General features: G+C 44.6%; 1 pseudogene and 1 gene segment (V, D, J or C); one reads left to right on the top strand and one right to left on the bottom strand.

Moving 5' to 3' along the window:
- The first annotated feature begins 1,198 nt into the window (after positions 1-1,198).
- LOC114033955 lies at positions 1,199-15,578 on the top strand. The segment is given in 2 exon segments: positions 1,199-1,465; positions 15,262-15,578. Coding segments are annotated over 2 exon segments (564 nt in total).
- Positions 10,129-14,729, bottom strand: LOC114033954 (annotated as a pseudogene).
- Positions 15,579-16,708: the final 1,130 nt, after the last annotated feature.

The following is a 16,708-nucleotide window of genomic DNA, read 5'->3' as shown; positions in this document are numbered from 1 at the left end:
ATACAGAGAAATTATACAGGAATGAGTCTCATATCAGTAAGAAATTATTTCCTGTCTATGAAAATATGATCAATATCTTATCTTTGTGACTTTACTAGGTGCTTAGCATAAGGATGCTGTGTAATCTACAATCCTTGACTCTTCATTCCTTATGCCTGATTCACACATTCTAACATATTTTCCACCATTGCCAATTTTGAATTGAAGTCAATGAGTAACTTATTATAGGTTGATTTACTTTAGAGTTACTTCTGAAGTTTCCTAGAACTTCTCTATGGCTTCTTTTCACTCAGCTAGTAAATGACTAAATCTAGATTTGACCTCAGGTCCTCCTGACCCCAAGGGCAGAGCTTTACCCACTGTAAAGCTCCATCTAGGAGCTTTTTAAAGGATCCTGTGGATACTCCATTTGCATGGGAATTCATTTTCCAAAGTTCCCAGATAATCTGTGTAGAGTCAAGGAGGAAGAAAAATGATTTTCACTGGTGTAGAAGGGCCCATCCAAGGCATGGCTTCTTGTAGTGCCCTTTTAATTAATGAATAAATTAATGAATCAAAAAATACTGATTAGGTAGTCATGATGGACGAAACATGGTGCTAAGAGCTGGAGTCCCAAGGAGAGCTGTAAAATGGCCCCTGCACTCCAGTAACTCACACTGCAATAGGCCGAGATGTCCCATATTGAAGATTTCTGTTGCAAATTGGATGGAAAGACCTCATAGTCTTGAGGGTGCAGGAGCAAAACGATGATAATTCCTTTTCCTTAATGTAATTTCTTCCAATCAAACCACATCAATTTCTGAGGTTGAGCCATTTGCCAATGCCAAGGACTTTGGTAGCAGGAATTTTCTTCAGGAGCTGTGGTAATTTTGCATATGTAGGAAAAATTCCAACAATATTTCAAAAACACAAGGAAACGACTCCCTTCTGTTGTACTGACTATAATGCCTACAAATTCCTCGAGATGATCAGACAGTCATAGCAATCACTATGAACCAGTGGGGAGTAGAATAAGAATCATGAGCGATGGGTGGGTGCTTCAGACTAGAATGGAGGGTCACACCATTGAGGTCACAGGACATATATGGGAATCACTTCCAGTCCTGTCCCAGTCTGGTCCTGAGTTTTCTTGGCATCTTTGAAGTTTTCAGGGCTCGTGGTGACAGGATAGAATCCAATGCCACTGGGACACCCCCATACCAGGGTCCCAGAAGAGCGATGCTACACTCACACAGCACAGGGCTCTTGGCTATCCAAGAGGTGAGATCACTGGGACCTGTCCTGTGGGCAGAAGCCTCCCTCCCTCAGCTGTTTTGCATGGCTCACTCCCAGCCCCTGAAGCTACTGAGGAGAGCAGCTACAAAAAGGCAGCTGGGGAGGAAGATGCTGGGCAGCTCAGAGCTCAGGCACATGGACATGGGGTCCCAGGCTCTCCTCCTCTTTTTCCTGTTGCTCTGGATCCCAGGTGAGTGAGGAAGAGCAGAGACAGCCCTGCCTTTTGTAGTTCTGGGTAGAAGTCAGAATGTGTGTGATTCTGAGGGGCAGAGAGAAAACGTGGCTCTTCACTGGTGACCGTGGGGGCAGGGCCCAGCACAGGAAGGTTTCATTCACAACACTATGTAAGAGATTTCTCCTGCTGTAAATAGGGACTTGCATTTTTCTCACTCTTTATCTTGTGTTTGTGATTGCAGATGCCCGAGGGGTCATTGTGCTGACCCAGTCTCCAGCCTCCCTGTCTGTGTCTGCAGGAGAGAGAGTGATCATGTCCTGCAGGGCCAGTCAGAGCATTAGCAATAACTTACACTGGTACCAACAGAAGCCAGGCCAGGCTCCTAGACTCCTCATTAGATATGCTTCCACCCTACATGACGGGGTCCCATCGAGGTTCAGTGGCAGTGGCTCTGGGACAGATTTCTCCCTCACAATCAGCAGTGTGGAGGCTGAGGATGCTGCAGTCTACTTTTGTCAGCAGAGCAATAGTTATCCTCCCACAGTGCTACAGCTCTGAACAAAAACCTGCCCAGGCATCAGCTGAGGGAGGCATCACTGCCCAGGACTTCTCCTTCCCCCAAGCTGGGTCAGGGGCAGCTTGTCTGGCCTGCCTCAGGGGGAGGTTTCTGGGTCTCAGAGAAAGATGCTGTTACTGTGACCAGTTCTGACTTTGATTTCTTTTCCAGCCAAAAATCATGGAGCATCACAATCTAAATGATGAAATGACCTCTCAAAGGTGGGCTTCTCTAGCCCATAGCTGACCAAAAGTCCCCCTCTCTAAATTCTCACCAAGTGTTCTTATAGGTTGGCTTGAAGACCTCCAGGATAGGGAGTCTATCTACCTAGGGAGCTGGATGGTGCAGTAGATAGAGTCAGGTATGTTGTCAAGAAGACTTGAGTTCAAATCCAGACTCAGACACTTAATAGCTGTGTCAGGTTGGGCAAGTCACTTAACCTCTGTTTGTCTTAGTTTTCTTACCTGTAAAATGGGAATCAGAATACAACCAACTGCTAGGGTTGTTGTGAGCACCTAATGAGATAATAGTGATAAAGCGTTTGGCACTGTGCCTGGCCCTTAGTAAGCACTACAGGAATGTTGCATCTCTTTGTTATTATTTCCACCTCCAGTAATGGATCAGCAATTACACTTTTCCATGGTTCTCATTACCAGGAAGTCTGTTCTTAGTTTACCTGTAAAGTCTGCCTCTCTAACAAAAAATAAAGGATGGGGCAGCTAGGTGGCACAGTGGATAGAGCGCTGCTCTTGAAGTCAGGAGTACCTGAGTTCAAATCCAGCCTCAGACCAAATACTTGACACTAGCTGTGTGACCCTGGGCAAGTCACTTAACCTCAATTGCCTAAAAATAGAACAAAACAAAACAAAAACAAAAACAAAGTCTGCTTCTCTGCACCTTCCACCCTTAGCTCCTCTTTCTGGGGTTTGGTACCAGGCAGAACAAGTCACACCCTCTTCCTTGTAACAGCCCCTTGGATGCCTGAAGGCAGTTATGACATATCCCCATGGCGGTCCTCCCCCAAGTTAAGCTTCCCTGTTTCCTTCCTTCTCTTGGCCTCTGGTTCTTTCCCCATCCTGGCTGCCTTGCTTTGGCTGGACACCAGCCTGTCTAAGTCCATTCTAAAATGGGGTTCCCAGGAGGGAAAGCATTATTCCAGAGGTGATCTAACCAGGGCAAGACTAGAACACCCTGGGACCTATGAAGATGTGGGTTACCCTCCTCTTGACGGAGAAGAAATGCACTCAAAGTACAGAGACATCCATTTCAGGCATGGCTACTCTGGGGATTCGTTTTGTTTGACTGTTTATTTGTGGTTTCACTAAGGCAGAACACCATGAAAGCTTTGGAGTCTGTCCAATACTCACTGGAGTCTAATCCTTATATCCATGTAGATGGCAACTCTGCCATGCATGCCCATGCAATGATATCATTTTTGTCATATCCTTCCTAAGTTCACTGCAAGGGCTCCCCCCAAACCAATGGGGCCCTTCATTTGGGGGGACATCACTAGGACACAATGAAGCAAATGGATCGTCCAACAGTTGTCCCATTCTCTTGCCACTTCTCATACTTTTTCAGCTGACATTTTGCATGATCTCCTTTACCCTCCCCCTTCTCAATAATTCCTTGTTTCGGTTTGTTCTTCCCTGCCATGTGCCTCTCCACTGACTTGTCTAAGCACCACAAGGAAAACTAGACCTGTAAGGACTGCAGTGATGTAAATGAAAACAAAAACATCACAACAAAGCTGAATGCTTCATCCCTGGTATGACCAAGGTTGACCTGGGAGAAGAGCTGAGAAAGGGGACCTTCCTCCCCTCATTTTATTTTGTGTTGATTTACTGGCTGGTTTTACTAAACTGTTCCCACCTACCTTTTATTTTTTAGTATTTCTTATACTCTTTTGAGCATAGGAGGCAGGCATAGATATATTTATAAATTAATGTAAAAAGAAAAGATATTAAAAAAATGAAGTCAAAATTACATGGTCATAACGTGGAATTTATGTATGGAGCTACTTCACTGAGGAAAAAAAATCCAAAAACAGGGAGCCAAGATGGTGGAGTAAAAGCAGTGACTTGCTTGAGCTCTCCTCCAAACCCCTCCAAATATCTATAAAAAACGGCTCTAAACAAATTCTAAAGCAGCAGAACTCACAAAAAGACAGAGTGAAACAAATTTCCGGCCAAAGACAGCCTGGATGGTTAATCAGAAAGATATATCGCGCCAGGCGGGGAGAGAAGCGCAGTTCAGCACGGACACACGGTTGAACAACAGGTCTCAGTGACCCTGGAGCAGGCCTCAGGGGACTGAATCGTGGGCAGCTGTGGCAGTTTCCAGACTTCTCAACCTATAAATGCTGAAGACAACTCAGAAGGTCAGTGGGGAAATTCTGTTTCTACGGTGCTGAGAGGGAAGCACAGTGGGGTTCCAACCCCAGGGCCACGGCTGCCTCCTGAGCTTCCAGCCCACAGACTGAGGGTGAATTGAGTGTCTGATCAGAGGGGGATTGCAGGGATCTCTCTGCTGGTGCAGGATTCTCTTGCTTTGCCCGTGCTTGGATCTGGGTCACAGTTCTGGGTGGTGGTCCTGGGGTGAGGAGGAGCATTGGCATGGTGGAACTTGTAGTGGCTGTACAGAGGATACCCTCCTCACAGTTCCAAGACAGAAAAGAGCTCTTGTGGTCACTCATAGACCAGAGCACAGACCAGGAAAGGAGTAAACACTTCTCCTTTGATCATACCACCCTGGAAGAACTGAAAATTTACAGGTCCCTAGAAGTATCTCTGAAAACAGCTGCATAAAACCCCTGAACTTGGGACAGTACATTCTCCACATTGGAAACAGATTCCTACCTTAACAAAGAATTTATAACTCAAGTAATTGGCTGAGATCATGAGCAAGCAGCGCAAAAAGAGTCAGACTATATTATCTTACTTTGGTGACAAAGAAGATCAAAACATACAACCAGAGGAAGACAAAGAAGCCAAAGCACCTACATCCAAAGCCTCCAAGAAAAATATGAATCGGACACAGGCCATGGAAGAGCTCAGAAAGGATTTTGAGAAGCAAGTAAGAGAAGTAGAGGAAAAACTGAGAGTGATGCTAAAGGAGACCCAAAAAAATACTGAAGAAAATAACACTTTTAAAAATAGCCTAACCCAAATGGCAAAAGAGGTCCAAAAAGCCAATGAGGAGAAGAATGCCCTAAAAAGCAAAATTGGCCAAATGGAAAAGGAAGTCCAAAAGATTACTGAAGAAAATACTTCCTTAAAAATTAGAATGGAGAAATTGGAAACTAGGGGCATTTTGAGACATCAAGGCACTCTAACACTAATCCAAAGGAATGAAAACAATAGAAGAGAATGTGAACTATCTCATTGGAAAAACAACTGACCTAGAAAATAGATCCAGGAGAGAGAATGTAAAAATTATTGGACTATCTGAAAGCCACGATCCAAAAAAGAGCCTAGACATCACATTTCAAGAAATTATCAAGGAAAACTGCCCTGATATTTTAGAACCAGAGGGCAAAATAGAAATTGAAAGAATCCACCAATCACTTCCTGAAAGAGACCCACAAAGGAAAACTCCTAGGAATTTTGCAGCTAAATTCCAGAACTCCCAGGTCAAGGAGAAGATATTGCAAGAAGCCAGAAGGAAACAATTCAAGTATTGTGGAAACACAATCAGAATAACACAAGATTTAGCAGCTTCTACATTAAGGGTCCAGAGGGCATGGAGTATGATATTCCAGAGGGGAAAGGAGATAGGACTACAACCAAGAATCACCTACCCAGCAAAACTGAGTATAATCCTTCAGGGTAAAACATGGTCATTCAATGAAATACGGGACTTTCAAGCATTCTTCTGGAAAGACCAGAGCTGAACAGAAAATTTGACCTTCAAATTCAAGACTGAAGTGAAACATGGAAGAGGTAAACAGGAAAGAGAAATCAAAAGATATTTATTAAGGTTGAACTGTTTACATTCTTGCATGGAAAGATGATATTTGTAATTCATGAGACCTTTGTCATCATTAGGGTAGTTGGACGGAAAAAATTATATGTATGTATGTATGTATGTATAGATAGATAGATAGATAGAGAGTAGGCACAGAGTGAGTTGAAGATGAAGGGGTGATATCTGGAGAATAAAATTAAGGGGTGACAGAGGATTATAGTAGAAGAAGGAGAAAGGGAGAGGTAGAATGGGGTAAATTATCTCACATAAAACAAGAAAAGGCTTTTAGAGTGGAGGGGAAACAGGGGAATGTGAGAGGGAATGAGTGAATTTTACTCTCATTGGATTTGGCTTAAGGAGGGAGTAACACACACTCAACTGGATATGGAAATCTATCTTACTCTATAGGAAAATGGAAGGAAGGGGGTGAGAGGGGGTAGGATGATAGAAAGGAGGGCAGATTGGGGGAAGAGATAATCAGGAGCAAGCCCTTTTGAGGAGGGACAAGGTCAAAAGAGAGAATAGAATAAATGAGGGACAGGATAGGATGAAGGTAAATATAGTTAGTTTTTCACAACATGACTACTATGGAAGTGTTTTGCATGACTACACGTGTATAACCTGTTATCGAGTTGCTTGCCTTCTCAATGAGGGTAGGTGGGGAGGGAAGAAGGGAGAAAATTTGGAACCTAAAGTTTTAAAACCAATGGTAAAAAATTGTTTTCACAAGCAACTGGGAAATAAGATATACAAGAAATGGGGTATAGAACTCTATCCCTTCACCCTGACTCCAACACATACTCTTCAATTCAGTGACACTGGCCTCAGGAATGACCCATGAAACAGACATCCCAGCTGTTGGCTCTGGACACTTTTTCTGGGTGTCCCCCATGCCTGGTACCCTCCCTCCTCATTTCTACTTACTGATTTCCTTTATGTCTTAACTAAGATGCCATCTTTTACAAGAAGCTTTTCCCAACACCTCTTAATTCTGGTGTCCTCCCTCTGCTAATTCTTTCCAATTTATCTGTATATACTTTGTTTGTATATCTTGGTTGCCTGCTGTCTCCCCTATTAGACTGCAAGCTCTTTTAAGGCAGGCATTATCTTTTGACTCTTTTTGTACCCCCATTGCTTAGCATAGTGTCTGGTGCATAGTAGGTACTTGATAGATATTGACTGAAAGACCAACAATATAGCAGGATGATACTGAGGTTCACAGGATAAGCAAAAAGTCCCAGGAATATCATGCCTAAAATTCATATCATCCATATGAAAGAAAAAATGTGGCAAAACTCCAGAAAGAAAGTATTTCAAGTCCCAAGGAATGGCTCAGTATCACACAAGACCTAGCAGCTTCTAGCAAAAACCAGAGAAGATCTTGGAAAAACAACATTCCAAAAGGCAATAATATGAAAAACAAGAATGCTTTAGATGACTAATCTGAGTTTGATCACTCAGGGAACAAAACAGACTTTTATTGAAATAGAGGGCTATCAAGTGCTTTGGATGAAGAGACAGAGCTGAGTCTTTCCCCCACAGCAGGGACAGAGACAGATTGTTGGGTTTGTCTTGGGGGAGGGTTTTTCAGGCCTCAGAGGAAGATGCTGAGACTGACTAATTCCTATTTTCATTTTATTTTCCATGAAATGATGGAATGGCTGCACCTGTCATTTCCCTGGGCTAGGAAGCTCCTGGGTGAAGAAGCACCCACCATGACCACTCTCAAACTCCTCTCTGTTCCAAGCTTTCCTATCACTCGCCATCCATACAACCCTCCAGGATCCTAACCCGAGCGTCATCCTCCACTCCTCACTCACACTCCCCTGGGATGACCAACTTGTTGTCAGGTCTTATCATTCATACTTTCACAATGGCTCTCACATATGCTCACCCTTCTTCTTGAGGACCTCCCCTGTGGGAGAAATACTTACCTCCAGTCAGAGTTTATCACTGACACTTTGACACAGCTATCATTGCCTGGAGGCAGCTAGTTGGTACAATGGCTCAAACATTGGGCCTGCACTCAGGAAGACCCAAGTTCAAATCCACTCTTAGACAGTTACTAGCATTGTGACCCTGGGCAAGTCACTTAAGTTCTGTCTGTCTCAGGTTCCTCCACTGTCAAATAGAGATAATAATAACACTTACTTCCTAGGGCTGTCGTGAGGACCAAACAAAATAATATTCCTATAATAGAACTTTCTTTGCACAAGCCAAGATCACCTCACCTGGCGGCACCCTGCTCTCTGCAGCTCCCTGTTATGTGAGTGGAAGCAACTTCCTTAATTCCCTACCTAGTAGGAAAATGCTGCATCTTGGAAAGGGGCCACACTGGGCAGCTGCTCTCTCCCCTGTTGCAGCTCTTTCCAGAGGCAGATCAGAAGGTGAAGGGCCCAGGATCGGGTGCCGTGAGCTGAAGCGGTGAAAGGGCAGGAGGATTCCTTCCTTCCTCTGCTCTTTTCCCTCAGGCCAGGGGCATTGATCTTCAATTACATTTGTCCTCATTTTCAGGAGCAGGAGGTGATCTCTACTGGATCAGGAGTTCAATTCGCGGTGTTTAAAGATCCAGGATCCCAGGCAGGGTGCAGCAGCCTGCCAACCTGGCAAGGAAACCCTCAGATGTCATGATTCCGGGGATGTGACCCCAAGTAGGATTGGAGATTAGGGACTAGGGACTGTACTGTGTAGGAATTGAGCTAAACTATGAACCTACTGTCCTCTGCAGAGACTGAGATATTTTGTATATGTGTGCATGTGTATGTGTGTGTATGTGTGCAAGGAGGAGGGAGAGAGAAAATGGAGCCCTATGGGCTATTTCTATATTTGTTAATATATCTTGGAAGTAAATATTTCTTTGGAAAAGCTAATCTGACTATTAATGGCTAAATTAAATTGGAGTGTAGAAGACCTTTCTATACTTGTAGGTAATACCATCACTGAGGCCCAGAACCAAGGGCAGAGAGCCTAGACATACCCAACCCCCCCTTAAAGATACCAGAGAACCCTGGGGAAGGGGGGAGATGTAAAATATCTGGCCTTCAATCAGTGAGTAAAAGGGCAGTAAGGGCTCTATTTGTAAATCACTTAGCACAGTGCCTGGCACATAGTTGAGGCTTAGGAAAGACTTGTTTTCTTCCATAGGTACCTTGCCCGGACTTCAAGTAGTAAATCTGCCTCTCTTCAGCTTCTCACCATTGCAGGAGTTTCTGCCACTGGTGCCAAGCAGAACAAACCATGTACCTCGATCATGTGATAAACCTTTGAAGGCTTGAAGATTGCCCTCCAATCCATCTGGTGCCCCATGGATGTTCTGCAGGCCAAGCATCCTACCTTCCCTCCAGTGATTTTCTTCACCCACCATGGGTTCTAATCTTTTCACCATCCTAACTATTCCTCTGACTGCTTTCCAGCAATGGGGCACCTGGAGTTGGAAAAAACCCAAAGCACTCGAGAGATAACCTGCCCAGGGAAGAATACAGTACATTGGGATGGACTAAAACACAGTACCATAAGATGTTGCTGTCTTTGTTTAGGACAGGGTAAAATACACATTGGGATCTGTTCCCTCTAATCATGTAGATGACTCAGTCATGTCCACTCAGGCCATTCAGGCATCAAAGTGATTTTCCTAAAGTGCAGGTCTGATCTTATACCCATCTGCCTCATCCCCCCAACTCAGTAAACTCCTTCTCTAATTCCTCCTATTTCTAGTGCCTCCCATCTTTAATTATTTCCAGTTCATCTGGTCTATAGCTTGCTTTATATAGATTTGTTTACCTGTCATCTCCCCGGCTAGATTGTAAGCTCCTTGAGGGCAGTGTTTCTTTTGCCTCATTGGGAACCTCCAGTGCTTAGCACAATTCCTAGCACACATTAGGTGTTTACTACATGATAACTGATTTGTGAATTGATTGATCCGATGCTACACCCCCTTGACCTGTCTGCATGGAAATCCATCAATCTCATTTGCTAGACCTTTCCTCACTTTCTCTTGGCACCACAATCAGACCAGTGTAACGGAGACTAGCCAAGAAAAAAGGTGTCAATAAGGTCCTGTTTTTTAAATATTCCCCATCCTTCTTTCTTTCTTTGTTTTTTTTTTGATCTTCAACAGTATTTATTTAATTTTTAAAGCAAGTGATTACTTCTTCTGTGTTTTGAGTCTTGATTCACTTCCTGCAGGTGTCCTGTTGCTTTTTGAGAGAGAATTCATCAATGCAGGAAGACATTTGCCAGAAAACATCTTTAGTAAACAAAGAGATCTCTGGTCCTGGGGAGGGTTGAAAAAGTATCCGGCATCTTCCAAACCTTTGCATGATTGATAAATCCTCTGAGAAACAGGAGAAAGACTAATATAAGGAAAACCCACCAGAGCCAGTACTGACCATCAGAGCAGCCAGGGAAACAGGTGGAAAACCTGACAATCAAGATCCACTTGATTAAAGATAGGCCACACCCTGAAATAGCCCCATATCTTCTTGCAGCTGAGGTGGTCAGATAGAAAGACAGCAAAAACCCAGTCCAGTTAAAGAGGAATGCCATGACAAAAGTTAACACGAATATCCCATCAGTTCCTGTCTTCAGCTGGTCAGCATCATCAAAAATCATCCCCTGCTACAAAATCATCATCTGTCCCAGGAACCAGGGAGAGCCTCGGTTCTTTCTGCTTCATCATAGGTAGGCAAAGTGGCAGCCACCTTGTAAGAAGGGAGCTTAGGAAATCCAGATTCGTCTTTGTAGTCAAAATATGCCGCACCCTGCAGCGATGCCGCCGTACGGGTGTCGAGCATCACTGACAACTCGCTCGGGCTCTCCAGACCCTTCCTCATTCTGCAAATGCTGGTATCTGCAGCCTCTCCTGGGCTTGGCCGCCGCAGCCAGGAGGGCGCAGGGGCCGCTGCGGGGACCGAGGCGGGGCTGCTGTCGGGGAGGCCCAGGGGGTGGGGAGGTCTGAGAAAGGGGGCAACGAGCAAGGCGAGGATCGATGGGTGGCTCCTGCGGGAAGCTGTCGGAGGCCGCGGACGGTGCCGCTGTCGAAGGACAGCCGCGATGTCTCCTCCAGCCTTCTTTTCTTCACACCTATCCCCTACTCCCCACCAAGAGCATTTTCCCAATCTGGTTCTAACCCATTAATCAAGGATTGTTGCCCATCACGCTCCTTTATGAATTCTAATCCAAGTCAAGCTGGTCTAGGTCTAGTGTCCTATACAAGGCATTGCACCTCCATGTGGGGCAGTGGAGAATGGGGTGGGGGGGATTTGAAGGTAAAGGAATTGGGTTTGAACCTGTAACACAGCCACTTACTAGACCTCGGACAAATTTCTTCGTCTTGTCAGTTTCCTCATCTCTAAAATGAGGGGGATGAAATCTACTCCTCCTTCTCTTCCTCTTCCTTCTCTCCATCTACTTTTATCCCTAAACCGTCTATGGGCACTGTCAAATATTGTCTTGAGCCGGTTTTGGTTTTGTTTTTTCCTTATTCTGCTTCTCTCTTTGTCTCTGTCTCTCTGTCTGTCTCTGTCTCTCTGTCTGTCTCTGTCTCTCTGTCTGTCTCTGTGTCTCTATCTCTGTCTCTCTCTTTGTCATAAGAGCATCGTCAATGAGGTGATACGGCTCAGAATATTTTACAAAATACTGCAAATGAACTTATAATCCAAACTGGTATTGCCCTTCGGTTCCAGCTTTTTTCACTTGGCAAGCACATTTAATATTTGCCCACTTTCTAGGCTCCTTTGGTCTCCTTTATATGACAATAGAGTTTTATAGGTTGAACGTTCATATGAAGTCATTGCCTTTGTCATGTTCTGCCTTCCTCTTTTTCAGTGCCAAAAACTCATATAAATATGTCCAGATGGAATTGTTTGAAATGCATGTGTCACCTTTCACCTTTACTCAAACAAATTATTAGTCTAACTAGACAGGGAACTCATACAGGGATGCGTCTTACATCAGTAATGAATAATTGCTCATCTCTGGAAAACGTGATCAAAATCTTATGTTTGTGACTTTCTTTGGTGCTTATCAAGTCCAGCTCCTACTATGTCTTTTGTCAAAGAAAACATGAAGGCTTGAGAGGTGTGAGGATTCTGTGCAGTCTACAATCCTTGACTCTTTCATTCGTTATTCCTGATCCACATATTTTAACATATTTTGCACAATTTTGAAGGATTCCCAATTTCTAATTAAAAACAATGAGTAGCTGAGTATCTCGATTTAGTTTAGAGGGATTTCTCTAGATTTCAAGCATTTCTCTACAATTTCTTCTCCAAAACAACCGTGAGTAGATAAACTACAGTTGTTGCGTTATAATGTTCATTGCACAGGCCCCCTGTAAAGTACCCAGCACATTCTTATAAAATAAAAATAGAGAGTAATTTCTGGGGCACCAGGAGCTGCCTAGCTCAGGGAGAGGGTTAGGAGGGTGGGTAGAATCGAGGACAAAGGGAGGCTGGGCAATCTCTCCTAATTACAAGAGAGCTCAAATTATATTCAGGGCTCAGCTGAAGCCAACTTAAACTGGGCCTCAGGAACTAGTTGTTGAATTTTCAGGTGAACATCTACAGCTCAGATACCAGCAAATACCACAAATCAGTGCTTGATTTATTGTGTTACAGATTGTCTAGACTTAAGGAAGTGATGGAAAAAGTGTTCATCATGAAGATTAAATGTGAAAGTGTGGCCTGCTACTTTTTTTTAAAGCTAGTTGTTAAGCATTTATCAGCATAACATTGCTTATTTTTATCATCAACCATCCAATTTCTCTAGTCTTGGCGAACAGTGTTTCTTTAGTATCTTTTTTATTATATTACACATGATATCAGAATTGTTCACTGTTTAATTTAGCTGAACTGTTTTTTGTCCTTTCATTTTAAAATGTTTCTGCAAGAGTAGTCGTGCTGACATGAGGAAGTGAAAGGGATATATTTAGGAGTAAATATGATTGAAAAACAAAAGAAAAATGAAATTATCACAAGTGCAAATAAATAAAATATTCATGATATGGAGTTGGTTGTTTTATGTGTACTTTTTGGAAATAATAATGACAACAACAACAATAACAGTAGCATTTCTATAGTGCTTTTAAGTTTGCAAAGTGTTTTAAAAATATTAACTCTTTTGATCCACACATCCACATCGGGAGGTAGGTGCCATTTTTATCCCCAATATAGAGATGAGGAAGCTGAAATAGACAGAGGAAAACTGACTTGTCCAGGGTTTCACAACTAGGAAGTATTTGAGGCTGGATATGAATTCAGGCCTTCCTGATGCCTGGTCCAGGACCTTATTCACTGCACCATCTAGCCATCTCTAGTCAACCTTGATTTCAATATCATGGAAACAATCTCATCTGGTGGTACATTTTTCATCTGTAAATGTGTCCTCATGATTCTTCCCCATATCCCAGGAAAGGAAGAGATCTGCTCCTGGAGCAAAGGAGACAAATGTCCACTGGAAGCTGAGGAGGAGAGGACTGTTGAAGGCCAGGGCCAGGGCCTGTCTGGGAGCAAAGGCCTCTCATGTCCTGGGAGCTGAGGACAGCTACTGGATAGTATAGGGGGACAGAGACAGGAAATCAGGGTGGGCAGGAGCAGTGGGTGACAGTCACTGAGCAGCTACTGAGCCCAGCCATTACCAGGCACCAGGGAGCCACTGAGGGTGGGAGAAAGGAGCCAAAATAGAGAGAAGCTCTAGTGCTTCTAGAGGGGGAGGCCTGGCCAGGTCTCTGAGGAGAGGCTGCTGCAGGATGGGTAACATTACATCTATGTGAAAGAAGTCTCCTTTAATTTGTATATCAAATTCTTGATTGTGAATTGTGTCCCTTGGTAGTGGCTTTTATTTATTTTGGGCGAAGCAGTCAGAATTAAGAGACTTGCCCAGGGTCTCAAAGTCAGACAACTAGTAAATGGCTGGGCATAAATTTGAACTCCAGTCCTCCTGAATCCAAGGCAGGAGCTCTGTCCACTGCATCACCTAGCAACCCCACCTAGATGCTTTTTAAAGGATCCTGTGGCTCCTCCATTTTCATGGGAATTCATATCCCAACATTCCCACATCATCTGTGTAGTGTCATTGGGGAAGAAAAATGGCTTTTCTGTAGTGTAGAGGCGCCCATCCAAAGCATAACTTCTTATAGTGCTTTTTGAATGAATGAATAAATTAATGAATTAAAAAATACTGAGCAGGCAGTTGTGACAGGCAAACCACTGTGTTAACAGTTGGAGATGCAAGTGGAGCTGGGAGATGGCCCCTTCTCTCCAGGTGCTCACCCTGCAGTAGGGGGAGATGTCCCATATGAGAGACTTCAGTTGCAAGTTGGATGGAAAGGCCTCTTGGTCTCAGGGTGCAGCAGCAAAGTGATGGCAATTTCTCTTCATTGATTTAATTTCTTCTAATCAAATCCTATGCTAAGCCATTTGCCGTTTCCAAGAACTTCAGTAGCAGGAACTTTTTTCAGGAGCTGAGGTAATTCTGCAGATGGGGGAGAATATCCAACAACATTTACATACACACTAGGAAATGACTCCCTCTATTGTACTGATGTTACTGTCTACAAATTCCTGCCTGATGATCAGTCATAGCAATCACTGTGAACCACTAAGGATGTAATGATTATCATGAGTGATGGGTGGGTACTTCAGGCTAGAATGGAGGGTAACCCCATTGAGGTCACTGGACACGTGTGTGAATCACTTCCAGGCTGGTCCCAGGATGGTCCTGAACTTTCTTGGCACCTTTCAGGTTTTCATGGCTCATGGGGACAGGATAGGACTTAAGAAAACTGGGATGCCCCCATGCCAGGGTCCCAGAAGGGCAATGCTGCCCTCATCCAGTTCAGGGCCCTGGGCTATCTAAGAGGTGAGATCCTGGGGTCTGTCCTTTGAGAAGACACCTCCCCCCTGAGCTGTTTTGCATGGCTCACTGCCAGCGCCTGAAAGCTACTGAGGAGAGCAGCTATAAAAAGGCAGCTGGGGAGGAAGATGCTGGGCAGCTCAGAGCTCAGGCACATGGACATGGGGTCCCAGGCTCTCCTCCTCTTTTTCCTGTTGCTGTGGATCCCAGGTGAGTGAGGAAGAGCAGAGACAACCCCGCCTTTTGTCGTTCTGGGTAGAAGTCTGAATGTGTGTGATTCTGAGGGTCAGAGAGAAAAAGTGACTCTTCACTGGTGATCATGGGGGCAGAGCCCAGCACAGGAAGGTTGAACTCACAACACTGTCAAAGAGATTTCTCCTGCTGTAAATAGGGACTTGCATTTTTCTCACTCTTTCTCTTGTGTTTGTGATTGCAGATGCCCGAGGGGCCATTGTGCTGACCCAGTCTCCAGCCTCCCTGTCTGTGTCTTCAGGAGAGAGAGTGACCATGTCCTGCAGGGCCAGTCAGGGCATTAGCACCAACCTGCACTGGTACCAACAGAAGCCAGGCCAGGCTCCTAGGCTCCTCATTAGGTATGCTTCCACCCTGCATGATGGGATCCCATCGAGGTTCAGTGGCAGTGGCTCTGGGACAGATTTCTCCCTCACAATCAGCAGTGTGGAGGCTGAGGATGTTGCAGCCTACTACTGTCAACAAAACAATAACTGGCCTCTCACAGTGCTACAGCTCTGAACAAAAACCTGCCCAGGCAGCAGCTGATGGAGGCGTCACTGCCCCGGGCTTCTCCTTCCCCCCAGCTGGGGCAGGGGCAGCTTGTCTGGGCTCCCTCAGGGGCAGGTTTCTAAGTCTCAGAGGAAGATGCTGTGGCTGTGACCAGTTCTGACCTTGATTTCCCAGAAAAGAATCATAGAGTGCCTTAATCTAAATGATGAAATGACCTCTCAAAGGTGGGCTTCTCTAACCCATAGCTCACCAATAGTCCCCTTTCCAAATCCTCAATAAGTATTCTTAAAGACATTGCTTGTAGACCTCCAGGGCAGCAGGACTCGCTACCTAGGCCATGCAGTGGAGAGAGAATAGATATGTAAGACACCTGGCCTTCAATAGTGGGTAAAAGGGCAGTAAGGGCTCTATTTGTAAATCACTTAGCACGGTGCCTGGCACGTAGTTGAGGCTTAGGAAAGGCTTGCTTTCTTCCATGGGTACCTTGTCCCTACTTCAAGTGTTAAATCGGCCTCTCTTCAGCTTCTCCCCACTGCAGCAGTTTCTGCCACTGGTGCCACTCAGAATAAGCCACGCACCTTGATCACGTGATAAACCTTTGAAGGTTTGAAGGTCGCCCTCTAATCCATCTGGTACCCCATGTATGTCCTGCAGGCCAAGCATCCCAGTTTCCCTCCAGTGATCTTCACCCACCATGAGCTCCAATCCTTTCACCATCCAGACTGTTTCTCTGGCTGCCTTCCAACATTTCTTGGCTCCTCCTACCATGCGGCACCCAGAACTGGAAAAAAAAAAAAAAACTATTCTAGAGATGACCTGCCCAAGGGAAGAATGCCACACACTGGATTCGACTAAAGCATGGTACCATAAGATGTTGCTGTCTTTGTTTAGGACAGGGTAAAATACACATTGGGATCTGTTCCCTCTAATCATGTAGATGACTCAGTCATGTCCACTCAGGCCATTCAGGCAGTAAAGTGATTTTCCTAAAGTGCAGGCATGATCCTATAACCGTCCTCCTCATCCCCCAACTCAGTAAACTCCATTGGCCTAGCCTTCTCTCATGCCTCTTAATTCCAGTGCCTTCCCACTTTAATTGTTTCCACTTTATCAGGTGTATAGCTTGCTTTATATAGATT

The sequence above is a fragment of the Vombatus ursinus genome, unplaced genomic scaffold (assembly GCF_900497805.2).
Source record: "Vombatus ursinus unplaced genomic scaffold, bare-nosed wombat genome assembly UNPS02007630.1, whole genome shotgun sequence".
Taxonomy (NCBI): Eukaryota; Metazoa; Chordata; class Mammalia; order Diprotodontia; family Vombatidae; genus Vombatus; species Vombatus ursinus.
This window is presented reverse-complemented; position numbering and strand designations above follow the sequence as displayed.